Source organism: Podarcis bocagei (assembly GCF_964188305.1).
Source record: "Podarcis bocagei genome assembly, chromosome: 16".
Lineage (NCBI taxonomy): Eukaryota > Metazoa > Chordata > Lepidosauria > Squamata > Lacertidae > Podarcis > Podarcis bocagei.
The window spans coordinates 11,950,203-11,965,643 of record NC_138142.1 but is presented as its reverse complement, the minus strand read 5'-3'; the positions used below and the strand labels follow the sequence as shown (position 1 = coordinate 11,965,643).

The following is a 15,441-nucleotide window of genomic DNA, read 5'->3' as shown; positions in this document are numbered from 1 at the left end:
CCTTTTTCTTTCCTTGTAGGCAAATTTGTGCAGATTTTATTGATTTAATAAATTGACTGAAATTCATACGATTAATTTAGTCTTTCCTTCATTGAGGGACAGCTCCAAATGTCATCTTTGTGTCTGGTTGCACAGCCTGCAAAGACGGAATAATTTACAACCAAGTGATTTTTGCCGTATATCCGTCATGGATGTCATAGAGCATTTATTTATTCTTCCTACATTTTTATTCTACCTTTTATCTAAGGAGCTCAAAGTGGCATACATACTACTCTCCCTCGCCATTTTATCCTCACAAAAACCCTCTGAGATAGGTTAGGCTGAGGGCGAGTGACCGGCCCAAGGTCTTCCAGTGAGCTCCATGGTCAAGTTGGGATTCAAACCCTGGTCTCCCAGGTCCTAGTCCAACACTGTAACCACGATGCCACGCTGGCTATCTTAATCTGGATCCAACCTTACATCCTTTGCACCAGGCTCCAGTTGGTGAATCTCTTCTAATAAAAGTACAAGGCTGGTAAAATGAATTAGCCACTTCAGGAGGCAAATGCCAAAGGGATGGAGAAGGAGACAGAACCATGTGAGCCATGTGACTTGCTCAGCAACCCCTAAACTAGCATGCTCTCTGAGGTGCGGTGGAGGACCCTGTCCCATGGCTGGTGTTGAAAAAAAAGAGATGGCTACAGTTTGGGCCATCTTTTATACAGTTGTGCCTTGGATCTCAAATGCCTTGACTCCAGAACAAATCAGCTCCTGAACGATCGAAACCTGGAAGTGAGTGTTCCAGTTTTCAAACGATTTTCGGAAGCCGAACATCCATCGCGGCTTCCGTGGCTTCCGATTGGCTGCAGGACGCTCCTGCAGCCAACTGGAAGCCGCGCCTTGGTTTTTGAACAGTTCTGGGAGTCGAACGCATTCTGTTCGAGAACCAAGGTACGACTGTGCAGTGGACCCTCTGGATATGAATTTAATTCATTCCGGGGGTCCATGTGCACCCTGAAAATTTCGTAAGAAGAGGCGCTGCTTCTGCGCACGCACGTGGTTTGATAGTGCGCTTCTGCGCATGCGTACATGGCGAACCCCGGAAGTATACACTTCGGGGTTGCTGCGTTCGCAGCCTGAAGGTTACGTTACCCGAAGGTAACATAACCTGAGGGTCCACTGTACGGTGGTACCTCGGGTTACATACGCTTCAGGTTACAGACTCTGCTAACCCAGAAATAGTACCTTGGGTTAAGAACTTTGCTTCAGGATGAGAACAGAAATCGTGCTCCAGCGGCACGGTGGCAGCAGGAGGCCCCATTAGCTAAAGTGGTGCTTCAGGTTAAGAACAGTTTCAGGTTAAGAATGGACCTCTGGAATGAATTAAGTACTTAACCTGAGGTACCACTGTATATGGAATTGGGAAGGTGCCATTTTGCTTTTTTTGCCTCAGGGTAGCCAAATGTCTTGGGCTGGACCTGGGAAAATAACCCCAAAGTAAACACTCGGCAAGCCCCAGACCACTGCTGTAGGGTGTCTGAGCACGGAGGGGAAAGTGCTGTAACATAAACACTAATTATTAGTCTCTGTTCCTGAAAACTGACTCTAGGCCGGCAGCGTTCAACCTCGGCTCTTCTCTAGCTCAACATCCCAAATTAGCTGACGACCGTTTCTGGAGTAAAAGCCTGCACAAAAGAAGTGAATAACCTGTTTTCTGAACATGCCCTGCTTTCTCCTTCTCCTCACCATGGCCTGTCCTTGGGAGAACCAGAACTTGGCTACCCCTCGCCTCATCTCTCCTATTCTTTTTTATCGTTACCATCCCTATTATTACTGCTTTTAATCTGCCGGTTGCTGGCTAAAAGTAGCAGCTCCCCACCTCTGCAGGCAGCCCGAAAGGCGCTGGCCAAATCTAGCACCCTGGCACTATTCTAATTGAGTGTGTGTGTGTGTGTGTATCTGTGTGTGTCTGCTGTAGACACTCATTCCCTTCAGCTCTCTGGGAAACTCCAAGATTTTGCCACACTGTTGTCTTTGTTTACTGGTTGGGGAAAAGGAATGAAAGCCTCAGTTGTTGGTTGGCCAATAATTCTAATTACTTTTGGCCATGAGGCCAGGCCTGGGTTAGCAGCGAGGCTGTTTTTCACCCCTCTTCTTTCCCAAGCCCCCAAGAACAAGAGGCTCGTCCACCTTATTTAATTTGAATCGTGCCCTGCAGAGTCCTGAGGGTTTGGGGGTCCCCCTCCCCACCCCACTCTGTGGCTGTGAAGTATGAAGAGGCCTTGCAACAGAAACCAAGCTCTGTTGCAGCTCTGACCTGCCAAGGAGCCGTTTCTGACGGCAACCACTGTGCTACCCGCCGCCTTACCAGAAGAGAATGAGCTTGTTATTCCCTCTCGGCTCCTTGCAGGCAACCCCGAAAGCTGCCACCCCTCCTCTGTTTTAAAACTTAACCCAAAAAAGAGGAGCGCGGTAAGGCTGTATTTCTTAGAGCCCAAGCCGGCCTCACTCTGTGGGGTTGTGGAGCTCACTTGACCAGTTAAGAGCCAATGACTGTCTCTATCTTTGGTGGCCGACAACTTGTGTATCCCTGTACCCAGAACGTGTGTGTGTGTGTGTGTGTATTTGGGACTCAAGTACCAAAAAGAGTCCCTTTCACCACTGTCAACCATCTTGAACCCTACGATCAGCAGGTGAGGCCTTGTTGGTGCTGCCACCACTGGTTGCCATTAACCTGTGATAGGGGCCTTCTTGGTGGTGGCTCCCCATTTGTGCAATGCCCTCCCTGGTGAGGAGCTTAAAGGTAAAGGGACCCCTGACCATTAGGTCCAGTCGTGGCCGACTCTGGGGTTGCGGCGCTCATCTCGCTTATTGGCCGAGGGAGCCGGCGTACAGCTTCTGGGTCATGTGGCCAGCATGAATAAGCCACTTCTGATGAACCAGAGCAGCGCACAGAAACACCGTTTACCTTCCTGCTGGAGCGGTACCTATTTATCTACTTGCACTTTGACATGCTTTTGAACTGCTAGGTTGGCAGGAGCAGCGACCAAGGAACAGGAGCTCACCCCATTGTGGGGATTCGAACCGCCAACCTTCTGATTGGCAAGTCCTAGGCTCCATGGTTTAACCCACAGCGCCACCCGTGTCCCTGGTGAGGAGCTTACCTGCCCCTCATTACTAACTTTCAGAAGGAATTTTAAAACATTCCTGTTTTAATGGCTGAACCTGGCCGCCCTGTCTGAGATAATGTTTTAAGCATGCTTTTGCTATTGCACCGTTCATGTGTTTGCTGCTTTCGGCTCCTTTGGGAGGAAGGATGGGATATCAATTGAATAAATAAATGTGTGTGTGTGTAGTTATTTCCATGAGTAAGACAACTCCTCCTCAGTGCTTCCCCCCCCCAAAAAAAATGTTTATGGGTGCTCTCATTTTCGTACTTATAATGAAATTCTGCCCCTCAATGAGGCCAAACTTAGATTCACCAAATGTTTAGGGGTATGTGGACCCTGGTGCACGCCCTCCAGATAAAAGCTCTTCTACTACCACTACTTCTCAGCGATAACTATAATATGTCCAGATGCTACAAACAGTTCAGAATTCAGCTGTGAGAATGTTGACTGAAGCAAGTACTAGAATTCCCTAAGACTGACTCGGAAAGATCTTCATTAGCTGCCTGTTCATTTCCAGGCTGAATTTTATGTGCTGGTGTTGACCTATAAATCAAAGCTGGCTCTTTTACCAGTGTCACCTAACATAGTTCCACACTTTCTAGGAATTGACCCTTCAGTGTGACAGCACCTAAACTTTGGAACTCCCTGCCCCTTGATATTAAGCACTGTACTACCCTCAGCGCTTGCTAAAAATTATTATTATTATTTAAGCAAGCATATCCAGACGTATAAATATAACATTCATTTTAAAATGTCATTTTATTTCATAATGTGTGTGTGTAGATATATTTTTTATTAATGTTAATTTTAATCTGAAAATTTTAGCCTAACTTGTTTTTAATGCTGGTTTTTATCAGTAATTTTAATGTATGTTGTATCTAAACTTGCTTAGAGGTTTTGATATTTAAGTGGTACATAGGTAAAGGTAAAGGGACCCCTGACCATTAGGTCCAGTCGTGGCCGACTCTGGGGTTGCGGCGCTCATCTCGCTTTATTGGCCGAGGGAGCCGGCGTACAGCTTCCGGGTCATGTGGCCAGCATGACTAAGCCGCTTCTGGCAAACCAGAGCAGCGCACGGAAATGCCGTTTACCTTCCCGCCGGAGCGGTACCTATTTATCTACTTGCACTTTGACGTGCTTTTGAACTGCAAGGTTGGCAGGAAAGTGGTACATAAGTTCTGTTAAATAAAAACAAGTAAAATTAACATAAATGACTTGGAGCAGAGGTATCTAAATGAACAAATCTCACTGTGTCAGCCGGCCCAGCTCCTTAGATCAGTGTGAAAGGCCCTTCTCATAATCCCATCACCAAGGGAAACACAGCAGGGGGTGGCACAGGATCTTCTGTTATAGCACCACCATTACTGAAATCCTTACCCCCAGAAGTACACCAAGTGCTGACATTTTTGATGCAAGGTTAAAACATGTCTGTTTGCCTGCATGTATTATTATTATTATTATTATTATTATTATTATTATTAATCACCCACCCTTCAACCTAAGATCCCAGGGTGAGTTACAACATTAAAACACAATATTCAAAACTATTTAAAACAAGTTACCATAACAAAAATAAGGGTTATTCTGAAAAATAGACACGTGTTGAAAGCCAGGGTAAAGAGATGCATCTTCAGCATTCTCCGGAAGCTGTACAATGAAGCTGCCAGGTACACCCCTGTGGGGAGGGAGTTCCACAGCTTAGGGGCTGCCACCAAGAAGGCCCTCTCCTGGGCTGCCACCCTCTGCGCCTCTGAGGTTGGAGGAACTACCAAGAAAGCGCCCTCTGCTGATCTTAGCACCCAAGAGTGCTTCTAGGGAAGGAGCCAGGTCTTTCAGATGTTTATTCATGACATATTAATTTGTTGCTGTATTTGGGCATTGCATTTTACTTCTGGGAATGTAATGTGCAATTTTTCCTGCTTCAAAAATGGAACACCACTGTGGGTAGCCTGAATTTTTGACTGTCTTTCTTCCTAGAAAGAGGTGCAGGATCTTTTTCAAGCCCGAGGGCCACATTCCTGTCCAAGCAGTCTTCTGAGAGCCACATGCCAGTGGAGGGCAAGACCAGATGCAAAAGTTGGTGGAGCAATCCATGTACAGTAGGCTAGCTTCTACAAACATACACCTCTCTCTATGCTCCACCCATATAAATAAGACACATTATCAGAGTTCAAGGTCGTATTCCAGTCCAGCGAAAAGCAGAGCCTGTGGTGGGTTGTGGCCTGGGGAGAGTTCTAAGGCCAGATAGAGGACCCCTGTGCCAAAGGTTCCCATCTCCTGGTCTAGTAGATGATGCTGAACTTCCAGCTGCAAGGGCTGCTGAAATGTGCATAAATGTGACGTTTGCTCTTGCCTCTTTCCCCCTCCCTCCCCTGCTCCCCCCACCCAACCCATTCAGGAAGAAATTGTGTCCCAAAAGGAGCTCTTTGGATGCACGCAGTGACCAAGAGGTTAGTGCTAATAGTTTGTGGTCTTGCTGGTTTGTGCAGGTTCTTGGTTTTTTCCTCTCTTTGATTCTTGTTGTTGTCTCCCTGAAGGTAACAACAACAACAACAACAACAACAACAACAACAACAACAACAACAACAACAACAACAACAACTAATTTATCATTTATACCCCGCCCATCTGGCTGGGTTTCCCCAGCCACTCTGGGCGGCTCCCAAAAACAAGACAGCGTTAAATATTAAAAACTTCCCTGAACAGGGCTGCCTTCAGATGTATTTTAAAGATAGGATAGCTACCGTATTTTTCGCTCTATAAGGCGCACCTAGTTTTTGGAGGAGGAAAACAAGAAAAAAAATATTCTGAATCTCAGAAGCCAGAACAGCAAGAGGGATCGCTGCGCAGTGAAAGCAGCGATCCCTCTTGCTGTTCTGGCTTCTGGGATAGCAGCGCAGCCTGAATTCGCTCCATAAGATGCACACACATTTCCCCTTCCTTTTTAGGAGGGAAAAAGTGAGTCTTATAGAGCAAAAAATATGGTACTTATTTCCTTCACATCTGAAGGGAGGGTGTTCCACAGGGTGGGCGCCACTACCAAGAAGGCCCTCTGCCTGGTTCCCAGTAACCTTACTTCTTGCAATGAGGGAACCGCCAGAAGGCCCTCGGTGCTGGATCTCAGTGTCCGGCTGAATGATGGGGGTGGAGACGCTCCTTCAGGTATACAGGACCAAGGCCGTTTAGGGCTTTAAAGGTCAGCACCAACACTTTGAATTGTGCTCGGAAACGTACTGGGAACCAATGCAGATCTCTCAGATGTTGACTTGGGAATGTTTTGAGTTGTAGAATGGGATCCAGAATGCCGCTGTTGATATCAATGAGCTGCAGCTGGTGATGCCGAGTCAAGAGAATGAAAACAACAACCACTCTGTTGACGGGAATGGAGCCGGTAAGCAGCAAATGTATAGGGTTTGCCACGGTACTCTGTACAGAACAGTACTGCTGCAAAACCAGCAACACCCTGATGGTATTAAACTGTAAATAATAATAAGACATATTTGTGTTTTCTGTAGTCACTTCCTACGATGGCAGCATGGAGTGCTCTCCTCGGCAAACAGACCAGGATATACCTTCTTCAGTGTCAGCAGTGACCACTGAGTCTGGAAGCGACGAGGTGTTTATTATTTCAGCCAGCCCTGGAGCTGGTGGCTTAAGTTTCACCTCCTACAGAATACAGGTAGAGGAACCTTTGGTGTGTTTTCAGTGAGACATTTTCAGTGAATGAGATCTTGGGCTGTGTTTTTAAGCATGTTTTCCCCTTCCAGTTGTCTCAAGGTTTGATTCACATGTGCATGTTCAATCAGTAGTTCTCAGATGTTTCAAAAGCCAGGACACACCTATAACCTCAAAATGCAAGATGGGACCCACATAACAATGTTTAGCTACAACTTGCAACCTTCAAATTTTGTTAGACTACAACTCCCATCAGCCCTACCCATTTGCCATACTGATGGGATATGGGACTCCAGCAACATTTTTGGGGCCACAGGGTTAGCCACCATTAAATTATTTTTGTTCTAACAAAAGGCAGCACATATTTTAAACCTGTGCTACCTACACACACACACACACACACACACACACACACACACACACACACACAATAGGTGTAGCCATCTTGGTGCCCTCCAGATGTTGTAGACTACAATTCCCATTATTCCTGATCATTGGCCTTGCTGGCTAGGATTGATGTGGGTTGTAGTACAAAACATCTGGCGGGCAATGTCCACACAAATACATTGACCAAGAGAAAAGACACAGATTTAAATGAAATTCTGTGAGCTTTTCGTCATACAGGAAAATACTGAAATAAATTCTCCAAATTCCCTGGTGGTAGAATTGTGACTATAGTCTATTGCCTAGGATAGGAACATGCTCCCTATCCTAAATCAAGTCAGAACTTCGCAAATAAGTACTTGTTTTCCACTTAGTTGCTGTCATTCTTTTCTTTTCTGGATGTTATGCCAATGTTTATGGGGGTGTGAAATTTTGAACCTTGACAGTAAAAAAAGATCCCAGGATCACCCTCGCTTGAAATGCCTGTCTAGACAATGTGAACCCGTAAGCGGATTTGGAAAAGAAAAAAAAAGATTATCTAAATCCTTTTACTGAGAAGCAACTGTTGGTCAACAGTGGCTCCAGGATTCCTAGGGAGTGTGAGTCCGAGCTGTGATCATGGCAGGAGCCCAACGCTTCATGGATGAAAATAGGGACATGCTTGTAATTCCACTGTGCTCATAGCCAGAGTCAGCACCCAGCTGTCTTCTGTTACATTTTTGGGGGTTGTGTTTTCATACCACCATTCTGCATAACATTCAGTGGCAGCTGGATCAAGCCGCCATTTTAATTTCCCACAATGCCTCCAGTGAAAAATGGTGGTTAGGGCAGCCCCATGGTATTGCTTGGGCACTGCTGCTCTCTGATGCTGTTGTCTACACCAGGTAAACCCCCCAACACCACCACAGCAGTATCCACTAACAGAGGAAGGGGCTCACCAATGGAGCATAGGGTGGCCAGATGTCTTTCTTTATAGAGGTCAGCCATCTATTTTTACAGCTGTCCATGATTTACCATTACTAAGGAACAGGAAATAAGAGCTGTCTCTAGTAACTAAAGGTGGATCTAACTAAATGCTATTTAGAACAGACCCGTTGAGATTATTGAACCCAAGTTAGCAATGTCCATCAATTTCAATGTGTCTATTCTGAGTAGGACTAGCATCGGATACAACCCATTCTTGGCCGCTTAATGGATTGCCAAAAGGGGGGGGGGGACACAAAATATTTGCATAACCTTTGCTAGTACATGTGGCTGCTCAGCCTCATATCCAGGAGCTAATTGTTGGTGGGAACTTCAAATCCCCTCCTGCTCTCCTTTGTTATGGTTATTGACTTAGACTAGGCAGCCCTTCAAAAAGAGGACTTTTGCACAGAAGCCTGTCCTCTGACATCTCTACAAAGAGGAATGTCCTCTATAAAGCATGAGACGTGGTCACCCTAAACAGGAGCAGTTGGGAGTTTATGCTTCCAGCAAGAAAGCTAATCCACCACTGTTGAGAGTCAAGAGTGTGTCTGTCCAGGAAATGAGTTTTGAAATCCATGTAAAAACTGATTTTGTCTTCTAGAGATTATTCCAGTAGTGTTTCACTTCTGGGGCATAGGGGGAGCCAAGCTGACGATTCTAGATTAATTCTTATGGCATTATAAGGTGTTAATACTATTCCAGAGATATGCCCAAGCCATTTGATGTATTTTCAGCTTTCTTTCCTTTTTTATTATTTTAAGCAATTCACAAGTGTTTGTGATTAAGACCATTGTTACTGCAAGAATCAGTACTGGAACCAGCTTTGAGATGTAGGTTCCTGAGGGCAATAGGGGTCTTCTAACAACTCTCAGCACCCTTAGCAATGTACAGTTCCCAGGATAACTTCAGAGAAAGCCATGACTGCTTGAAATGGTATAATACTTATTCAAATGAATAGTGTACTATTTTAGACTGAAGGTACATGTGCTTGGCATGTAGAAGGACCCTGGTTCTATGCTATTTATAGGAGCAGGTAACTACAGTGGTGCCTTGCAAGGCGAAAAGAATTCGTTCCGCGAGTCTTTTCGTCTTGCGATGTTTTTCGTCTTGCGAAGCACGGTCCGTCGCAACTGCGCCTCTTCAAGCGGCTTTAAAAAAAAAGCGCAAGACGTTTTCGTCTTGCGAAGCAAGCCCATAGGGAAATTCGTCTAGCGAAGCAACGCAAAAACGGAAAACCCTTTCGTCTAGCGAGTTTTTCGTCTTGCGAGTTTTTCGTCTTGCGGGGCACCACTGTAGAGAGACTGGTGCCTGTGAACTTGGGAGTGGAGTTTCCAGTCTGAGGAGTCAGCGGTACAGCTAGGGCCCAGCCAGTATGGTCAATGTTCAGGGATTATGGGGACCGTCTTCCAACATCTGGAAGGCACCACACTGGGGAAAGCTGATCCAGAAAAGAAACATATGTTTTTGAGTCAGAACAATTGCTTTCATTCATATGCAAAATACTGTGAATTTAATCAATTGATTAATCAAGTAAAAGTCACAGAACCATAGAATTGTAGAGTTGGAAGGGACTATGAAGTCATCAAGGCCAACCCTTCAATGCAGGAATCTTTTGCCCAACGTGGGACTTGAACCCAAAAACCTGAGTTTAAGAGTCTCACGCTCTACCCGACTGAGCTATGGGATTTTAATTGGGTCAGAGCTTCAAGTATGGATTTTAGAAGAAAATTCACTGGCCAACTGGATAAAAGCTATCACATGCAGTATTTTCGTTTTGATTTATCTGTATTTTTTCAATTAGGACAGAAAACTGAAGAGAAGCATCACAAGTCCGGGCTCAGTTTCTGACTGGCTGACAACAGGTCCAGCGGAATCTGGCATCAGTGCTACAAATATAGGGGTGGCACAGACAGAGAGCCATTGCCCAACTCAGCGAACATGGCGTGCTCGTACTTTTCATGACTTACTAGCTCCATTGCCTCAGCTACAGAAAAAGTGGTGCAGCTGGGCTACTAACAGCCCTTTCACCAAACTGGTTAACAGCAGTGTAAGTATTTGTAGAAAGCCCTGGGGATGCAAGTTGAATGTGTCCTGCAGATCTGCTGTCAAAGTTTGATCCAGTGGCTCCAGGTCTAGCCTGTTTCCCCTACTAGTACTGTCATGCTTGCATGCTAATAAGAATCTAGCACCTGCAAGTCAAGTAAGGCCCAGTGTGGGTGGCCCATGGGGTCATTTTCACAGAGCCATGTCCATCTGTCACACATGTAATGCCATCTATGGCATCAGGTGTGGGGCAGGTAAAGGCACAGCTGCAAAGGAAGCCTTTAAAGGGTAAAGGGACCCCTGACCATTAGGTCCAGTCGTGGCCGACTCTGGGGTTGCGGTGCTCATCTCACTTTATTGGCCGAGGGAGCCGGCGTACAGCTTCCGGGTCATGTGGCCAGCATGACTAAGCCGCTTCTGGCGAACCAGAGTAGCACACGGAAACGCCATTTACCTTCCCGCCGGAGTGGTACCTATTTATCTTCTTGCACTTTGACGTGCTTTCGAACTGCTAGGTTGGTAGGAGCAGGGACTGAGCAATGGGAGCTCACCCCGTCGCGGCGATTCGAACTGTCGACCTTCTGATCAGCAAGTCCTAGGCTCTGTGGTTTAACCCACAGCGCCACCCGCATCCCTAAAGGAAGCCTTTACAGGAGCCTTAAAAGTTCGCTCCCAATTCATCCTTGGCAAACGTGGCTTGCTGTCAACACCCAACAGCTGATAGGCACCAACAGCAAAGCCTCACTTGAGAACTCTGTAGGGCAACCAATCCCTGCCCAGCTAACCAGTACTAACCAGCTGAGTGACACTTATAGCAAGCCCTGCATAGCCAATGGTCAGGATTGATGGGAGTTATAGTCCAGCAACAACTTGTAGGCCAGAGGTTCCCCATTCCTGACTTTGATTCTGTAATATATAAAAAAGAAAAGAATGGTAGAGACCTTGTGAAATATTAACAGGAGTTTTCTTACCTTCAGAACACTCCTTCCCACATGTGCATGCGTGTCTCCCCCCTTTTTTGCTTTGACCTTTAAGTCGTGGGAAAGGCAATCATGCACAAGGCAGAGAAGGAAATGACAGTGAAGAAATAGAGCAAAATGACCTCTTGCTCCTTTTTTTTACGACTTCTTAAGAAATATTCACTTGTAGTTCCCTCAGATCTGATTATCAGAGTTGACATTATGATTGCTCCTGCCAGGGCTTTTCTGCATCCATGAAAGACCAGACTGCAACTACTCGGAAAGTAACTTCAGCTGCAGAAATAGACGGCATCTCCGAACCGGCTTACTTGGACTCATCGGCCAGCGCTGCATCTTACCCACTGACGTATTCGGCACAGAAACAACGCAAGCTAAGCAACAGCTGCAACTTGAAAAGATCCCGTTTCAGAAACCCTTACTTTGGGTTTTTAACAAGTTCTCCTGACTGTAACCAACCAAGGCTGTCTGATCATGCAAAGCACGTTGGCGCAAGATCTCCAGTCAACAGTCCAAGCCAGGGAACCGAAGACCTCCTTGAAGGGCCCCTCCAGTTCACAAGCAACATAGTCAATGGTTCAAAATCCAAGGAGCTCTCATTGGAAATGGATAAACCCAAACCTGTTTTTGTTATTTCTGAGGAAGGGGATGATCAGCAGCCTTTGGTTTTAGCAGAGCATGTGAATCAATGTGCAGATGCTTTATCTGAGCCAAATGTTATCCATAATAATATGGGGTTGACCATTGCAGATGAGCAGCCAGTGGACCTAACTCTTCAAGAAAGCTCAGTTGAATCCACCAGTATCAGAGCAGACCTTGATCTTTGGGGAGAGTACCCAAATTCACACAGTGATTCCCTGAAGAGCTGCAGTGGTTACAAGGATAAAAACTATGGGCCTGTTTCAGACACTGGCACCACTAATTCTCATCCGAATTTTGATTCCTTGGCCTCTCACCGGTTGTGTCAAACTTCAGTTCAGTAACTCCTCCAAATATGGGTATCAGAACTGATACTGAAGGTTGTAGGTTTGTGCAATTGGAAGCAATAAAGACACATGTTCCTTTTGAGACGGAATGGAAGCTGCATTGTACGTACAACGTGGAGAATGTGCTTGGGCAGCCTTGACTCTAAATGTTGGAATAGATTGTGTGTTAAGTTATACCCTATTCCATTGCCACCTCTCACTGAGCTGCATCTAATGACTGTTAGTTTTTTGTTGGCTTATTGAGAGCTTATCAAGACTACCTGGCTGGTACTTCTTACAAAGAAGACAGGCTTTCTTAAAGTTGGTGTGATGAATATGGAAGCACTGTCTATTCCCACACTATACCAGGAAGCAAATGGTCAGGCTTGCATTGAAAAGAGGCATGCTGTTTTGGACATAATACTTTGAAACATATCAACCAAATTCTAGTCACAGCTGGAGGAAATCGCACAATTCCTTACTGAAGTTTGATTGTGGCTTGGACAGGGAAGTGGCAGTGGGTACCAGTTAGAACTGTGTTTAGCAGAAGAAACACACACAAAGAAGTAAATGGTTAGCTACATGAGCACAAAACAAAATGCACAGCACCTTTGCTTGGTTTCTTTTATACTGCATTTGTGTGTAAAACTACATTAGATGTGAGACAGTTAGGACTGTCAAGAGTCTCATTAGCGATGGTAGTTCTGGCTATTCTTAAGGACTGCATTATAAAAGGATTGCTTCTTTCCTAAATCCTGCAGAAGGCTCTGCCACTTGGGGTAGGAGGATTTTCTCTGCATGTGATGCAACATACAGTAAGTACACTAATAGTATCATCTGGGGAAAGTCCTGGCAGCTTTGGAGAGATGAATGCACACTTTGGTAAAACACACACTCTCATTGCACATTATTCAAAGAATACCAGCTGCAAGGAACTAGAAGCTCATCAAACCTAGCTAACTACTGTTAGGACAATTCACAGTGGCCAGGGCCAATATGCTTGCCTCATATATGCCTGTTCTCACTGCAGCAATAAACACAGTTCCAAAGGTTGTCCCCTGTCTTCTTCGACACCCATTTTTGCCCCATAAACATTGGTGTTCATTGTTGCAAAGATCATAAAGAGTGGAGATGCAATTTAAGAATGGGGGTGGGGGAAATCCCAACTGGCTGCAGTTCCCTGTCACGCACATCCGTGCATCTCCATTTCAGAATATTTTACCTCTTGCAAATATATACATGGCAAAATGCTGGGTGGTAAATCATGAATAAATCTGCTATTACTGGGTAAACTACAACCAAGCTATGCACTAGTGTTGTCAAAAACGCATTGCCGTGCACACATTCTCACAATCCCAAAAATAAATCACCAGGGACATTGCAAGTGCAGCTTCCCGTTGAGTTAAACATCCATACAGATTTTGCAGTCCTTGGTCTGGTGGTCTAGTTTTTTCAAATCATCCTTAGACATTTGTCAAGGGTTCTTGGGCGCCTAGGAAGTAAGTGTGTCTTTGAGGATATTTGGGGTATGCTTTGCTCACAGCCACAAAAAAAAAGTTGCTTTGAGGTCCCCAGTATTCCTTGAGAAAGCAGGTCATGTTTGTCAAGTGCTTTAATAAGCTGCACCCTGGAGCTATTTTTAGCATGTGATGAATATTCTGTTTGTACTGTGTTGTTTTTTAAACATCCAATCTAGCTAGTTATTGCTGATAAACACCTATTTGCTTCTTCAACCATTTTGTTTCCATTACTAAATAATGCATTACTGTCACCACCAGGGCAGTCTAGAGACTTTTCAGCTTCAAGCAGCTGTGCAATTTTGATTCTAATGAATTGTGTATTCTAGGGCTGAATGAAAGGAAAGCCTGCTAGTTTGATTATACCTAATAGCCCCTTAAGGATTTTAATTGCTTCCCAACGGTAACCTGGTAAGAAATGTATAATTACTTGCATTTCTTCAAAGGGCTTTTGCTATACACGAATGGAAGGGATCACATCTTGGGGAGCTCTCTGGTTGCACCTGGTTTAGACAGCTGAGGAAGGCTTCCAAATATTTATTGCAAAGCAGATGCCCTGGGAGGAATGGGAAAAATCTAACCCACTCTATCAAATGGAGCAATTTTTCATTTTTGCTATGCTTAAGGAGCCTTAAGTCTGGCTCCTCCTAATATGCTTAGCCTTGATTTTGCCCAGACTAATTTATGGTTTCACCTGCTGTTTAAATTTCCATCTGCTCTATCTTATCAGTATTGATAGCAGTTGTGCAACATTTTTCGTGTGCGTGCGTTTTAATCATGCATGTGGTCTCTATAGAAATATGAGTGGTGGAGTTTAGCCATGGCTATGGACCAAGTATGAACCACATTTACAGTGCCTTTGAACTTGGAATTTTCATACATTTCTCCTCTTCATGATTAATGGGTAACATCCAGAAGTCAACAAGTAGTCTTTAGCTTTTTCTTTTTAAACAAATGAATATTGTATGGCTCTGCAAAAACAAAACAAAACCCACAACTGTTTGAGATACCAAGGGGTCTATTACAGTTGCAGCCCTATGTTAAGGGCAAGACATTCCACTGTTGCACTGAGGACAGAGGGAATGGTATTGTGTCTTAGAAAATGGCTCAACAGATGGATGTGAAACTAGGCAGTGTAGGAGAGGTAGGTCTAAAATGTAACTGGTGCCAATCATATGCAGTCTACCTCCCACTGAGTTCAGTGGGGTAGACTCCCAAGGTTTGTAGCCTGAGGTTGCAATCCTATACATGTTCTTAGCCCAACTGAACTCAGTGGCTTCATGACTGTGCTGTAAACTAAACTATATGCAAACTGTCTTCTTGACCTTTCAAACAGTTTAGTCTTGCTTCTGCATTGTACATTAAGGTTGGCAGCTACGAGTAGCATGGGGGACAGCGTCACTTGGAATTAGGAATGGGAAAGAGTGGGGCTCGAGATTAGGATCACAGTGGGGTTCAGACAATGGAGGCAAAAAGTGTGGGGTTGCCACCCATCAGCTTGCCTTGGGTACTTGAATGAATGAACTAAGTTGGTCAATAAAGGTCTTTCCCTGCTCCCTTCCGACACGCATTCTGGACCGCAGAAAAGGAAAGTAGCTTCTAGATCCATCTTTTTTAGCTTTTTACCAAAAGATGTGGTTTGATGAGTCAACAGTGTGATGCAGCAGCAAAAAAAGCTAACGCTATTCAGATCAAGGGAAGCAATAGTACCACTCTATTCTGCCTTGGTCAGACCACACCTGGACTATTGTGTCCTGTTCTGAGC

At 45.0% G+C, this 15,441-nt stretch overlaps 1 protein-coding gene across 5 annotated transcripts in view; it reads left to right on the top strand.

Moving 5' to 3' along the window:
• Window positions 1-13,892, top strand: part of LOC308575802 (uncharacterized protein) — a 51,882-nt gene extending 37,990 nt beyond the window's left edge. For all 5 annotated transcript variants that reach the window (XM_081174809.1, XM_081174805.1, XM_081174806.1 and 2 more), the window contains exons 3-7: window positions 5,548-5,599; window positions 6,438-6,540; window positions 6,665-6,828; window positions 9,976-10,221; window positions 11,416-13,892. In XM_081174809.1, the coding sequence (XP_081030935.1) occupies window positions 5,548-5,599; window positions 6,438-6,540; window positions 6,665-6,828; window positions 9,976-10,221; window positions 11,416-12,177 (1,327 nt within the window). In that variant the 3' untranslated portion in view covers window positions 12,178-13,892. The remainder of the gene's footprint in view (window positions 1-5,547; window positions 5,600-6,437; window positions 6,541-6,664; window positions 6,829-9,975; window positions 10,222-11,415) is intronic.
• Window positions 13,893-15,441: the final 1,549 nt, after the last annotated feature.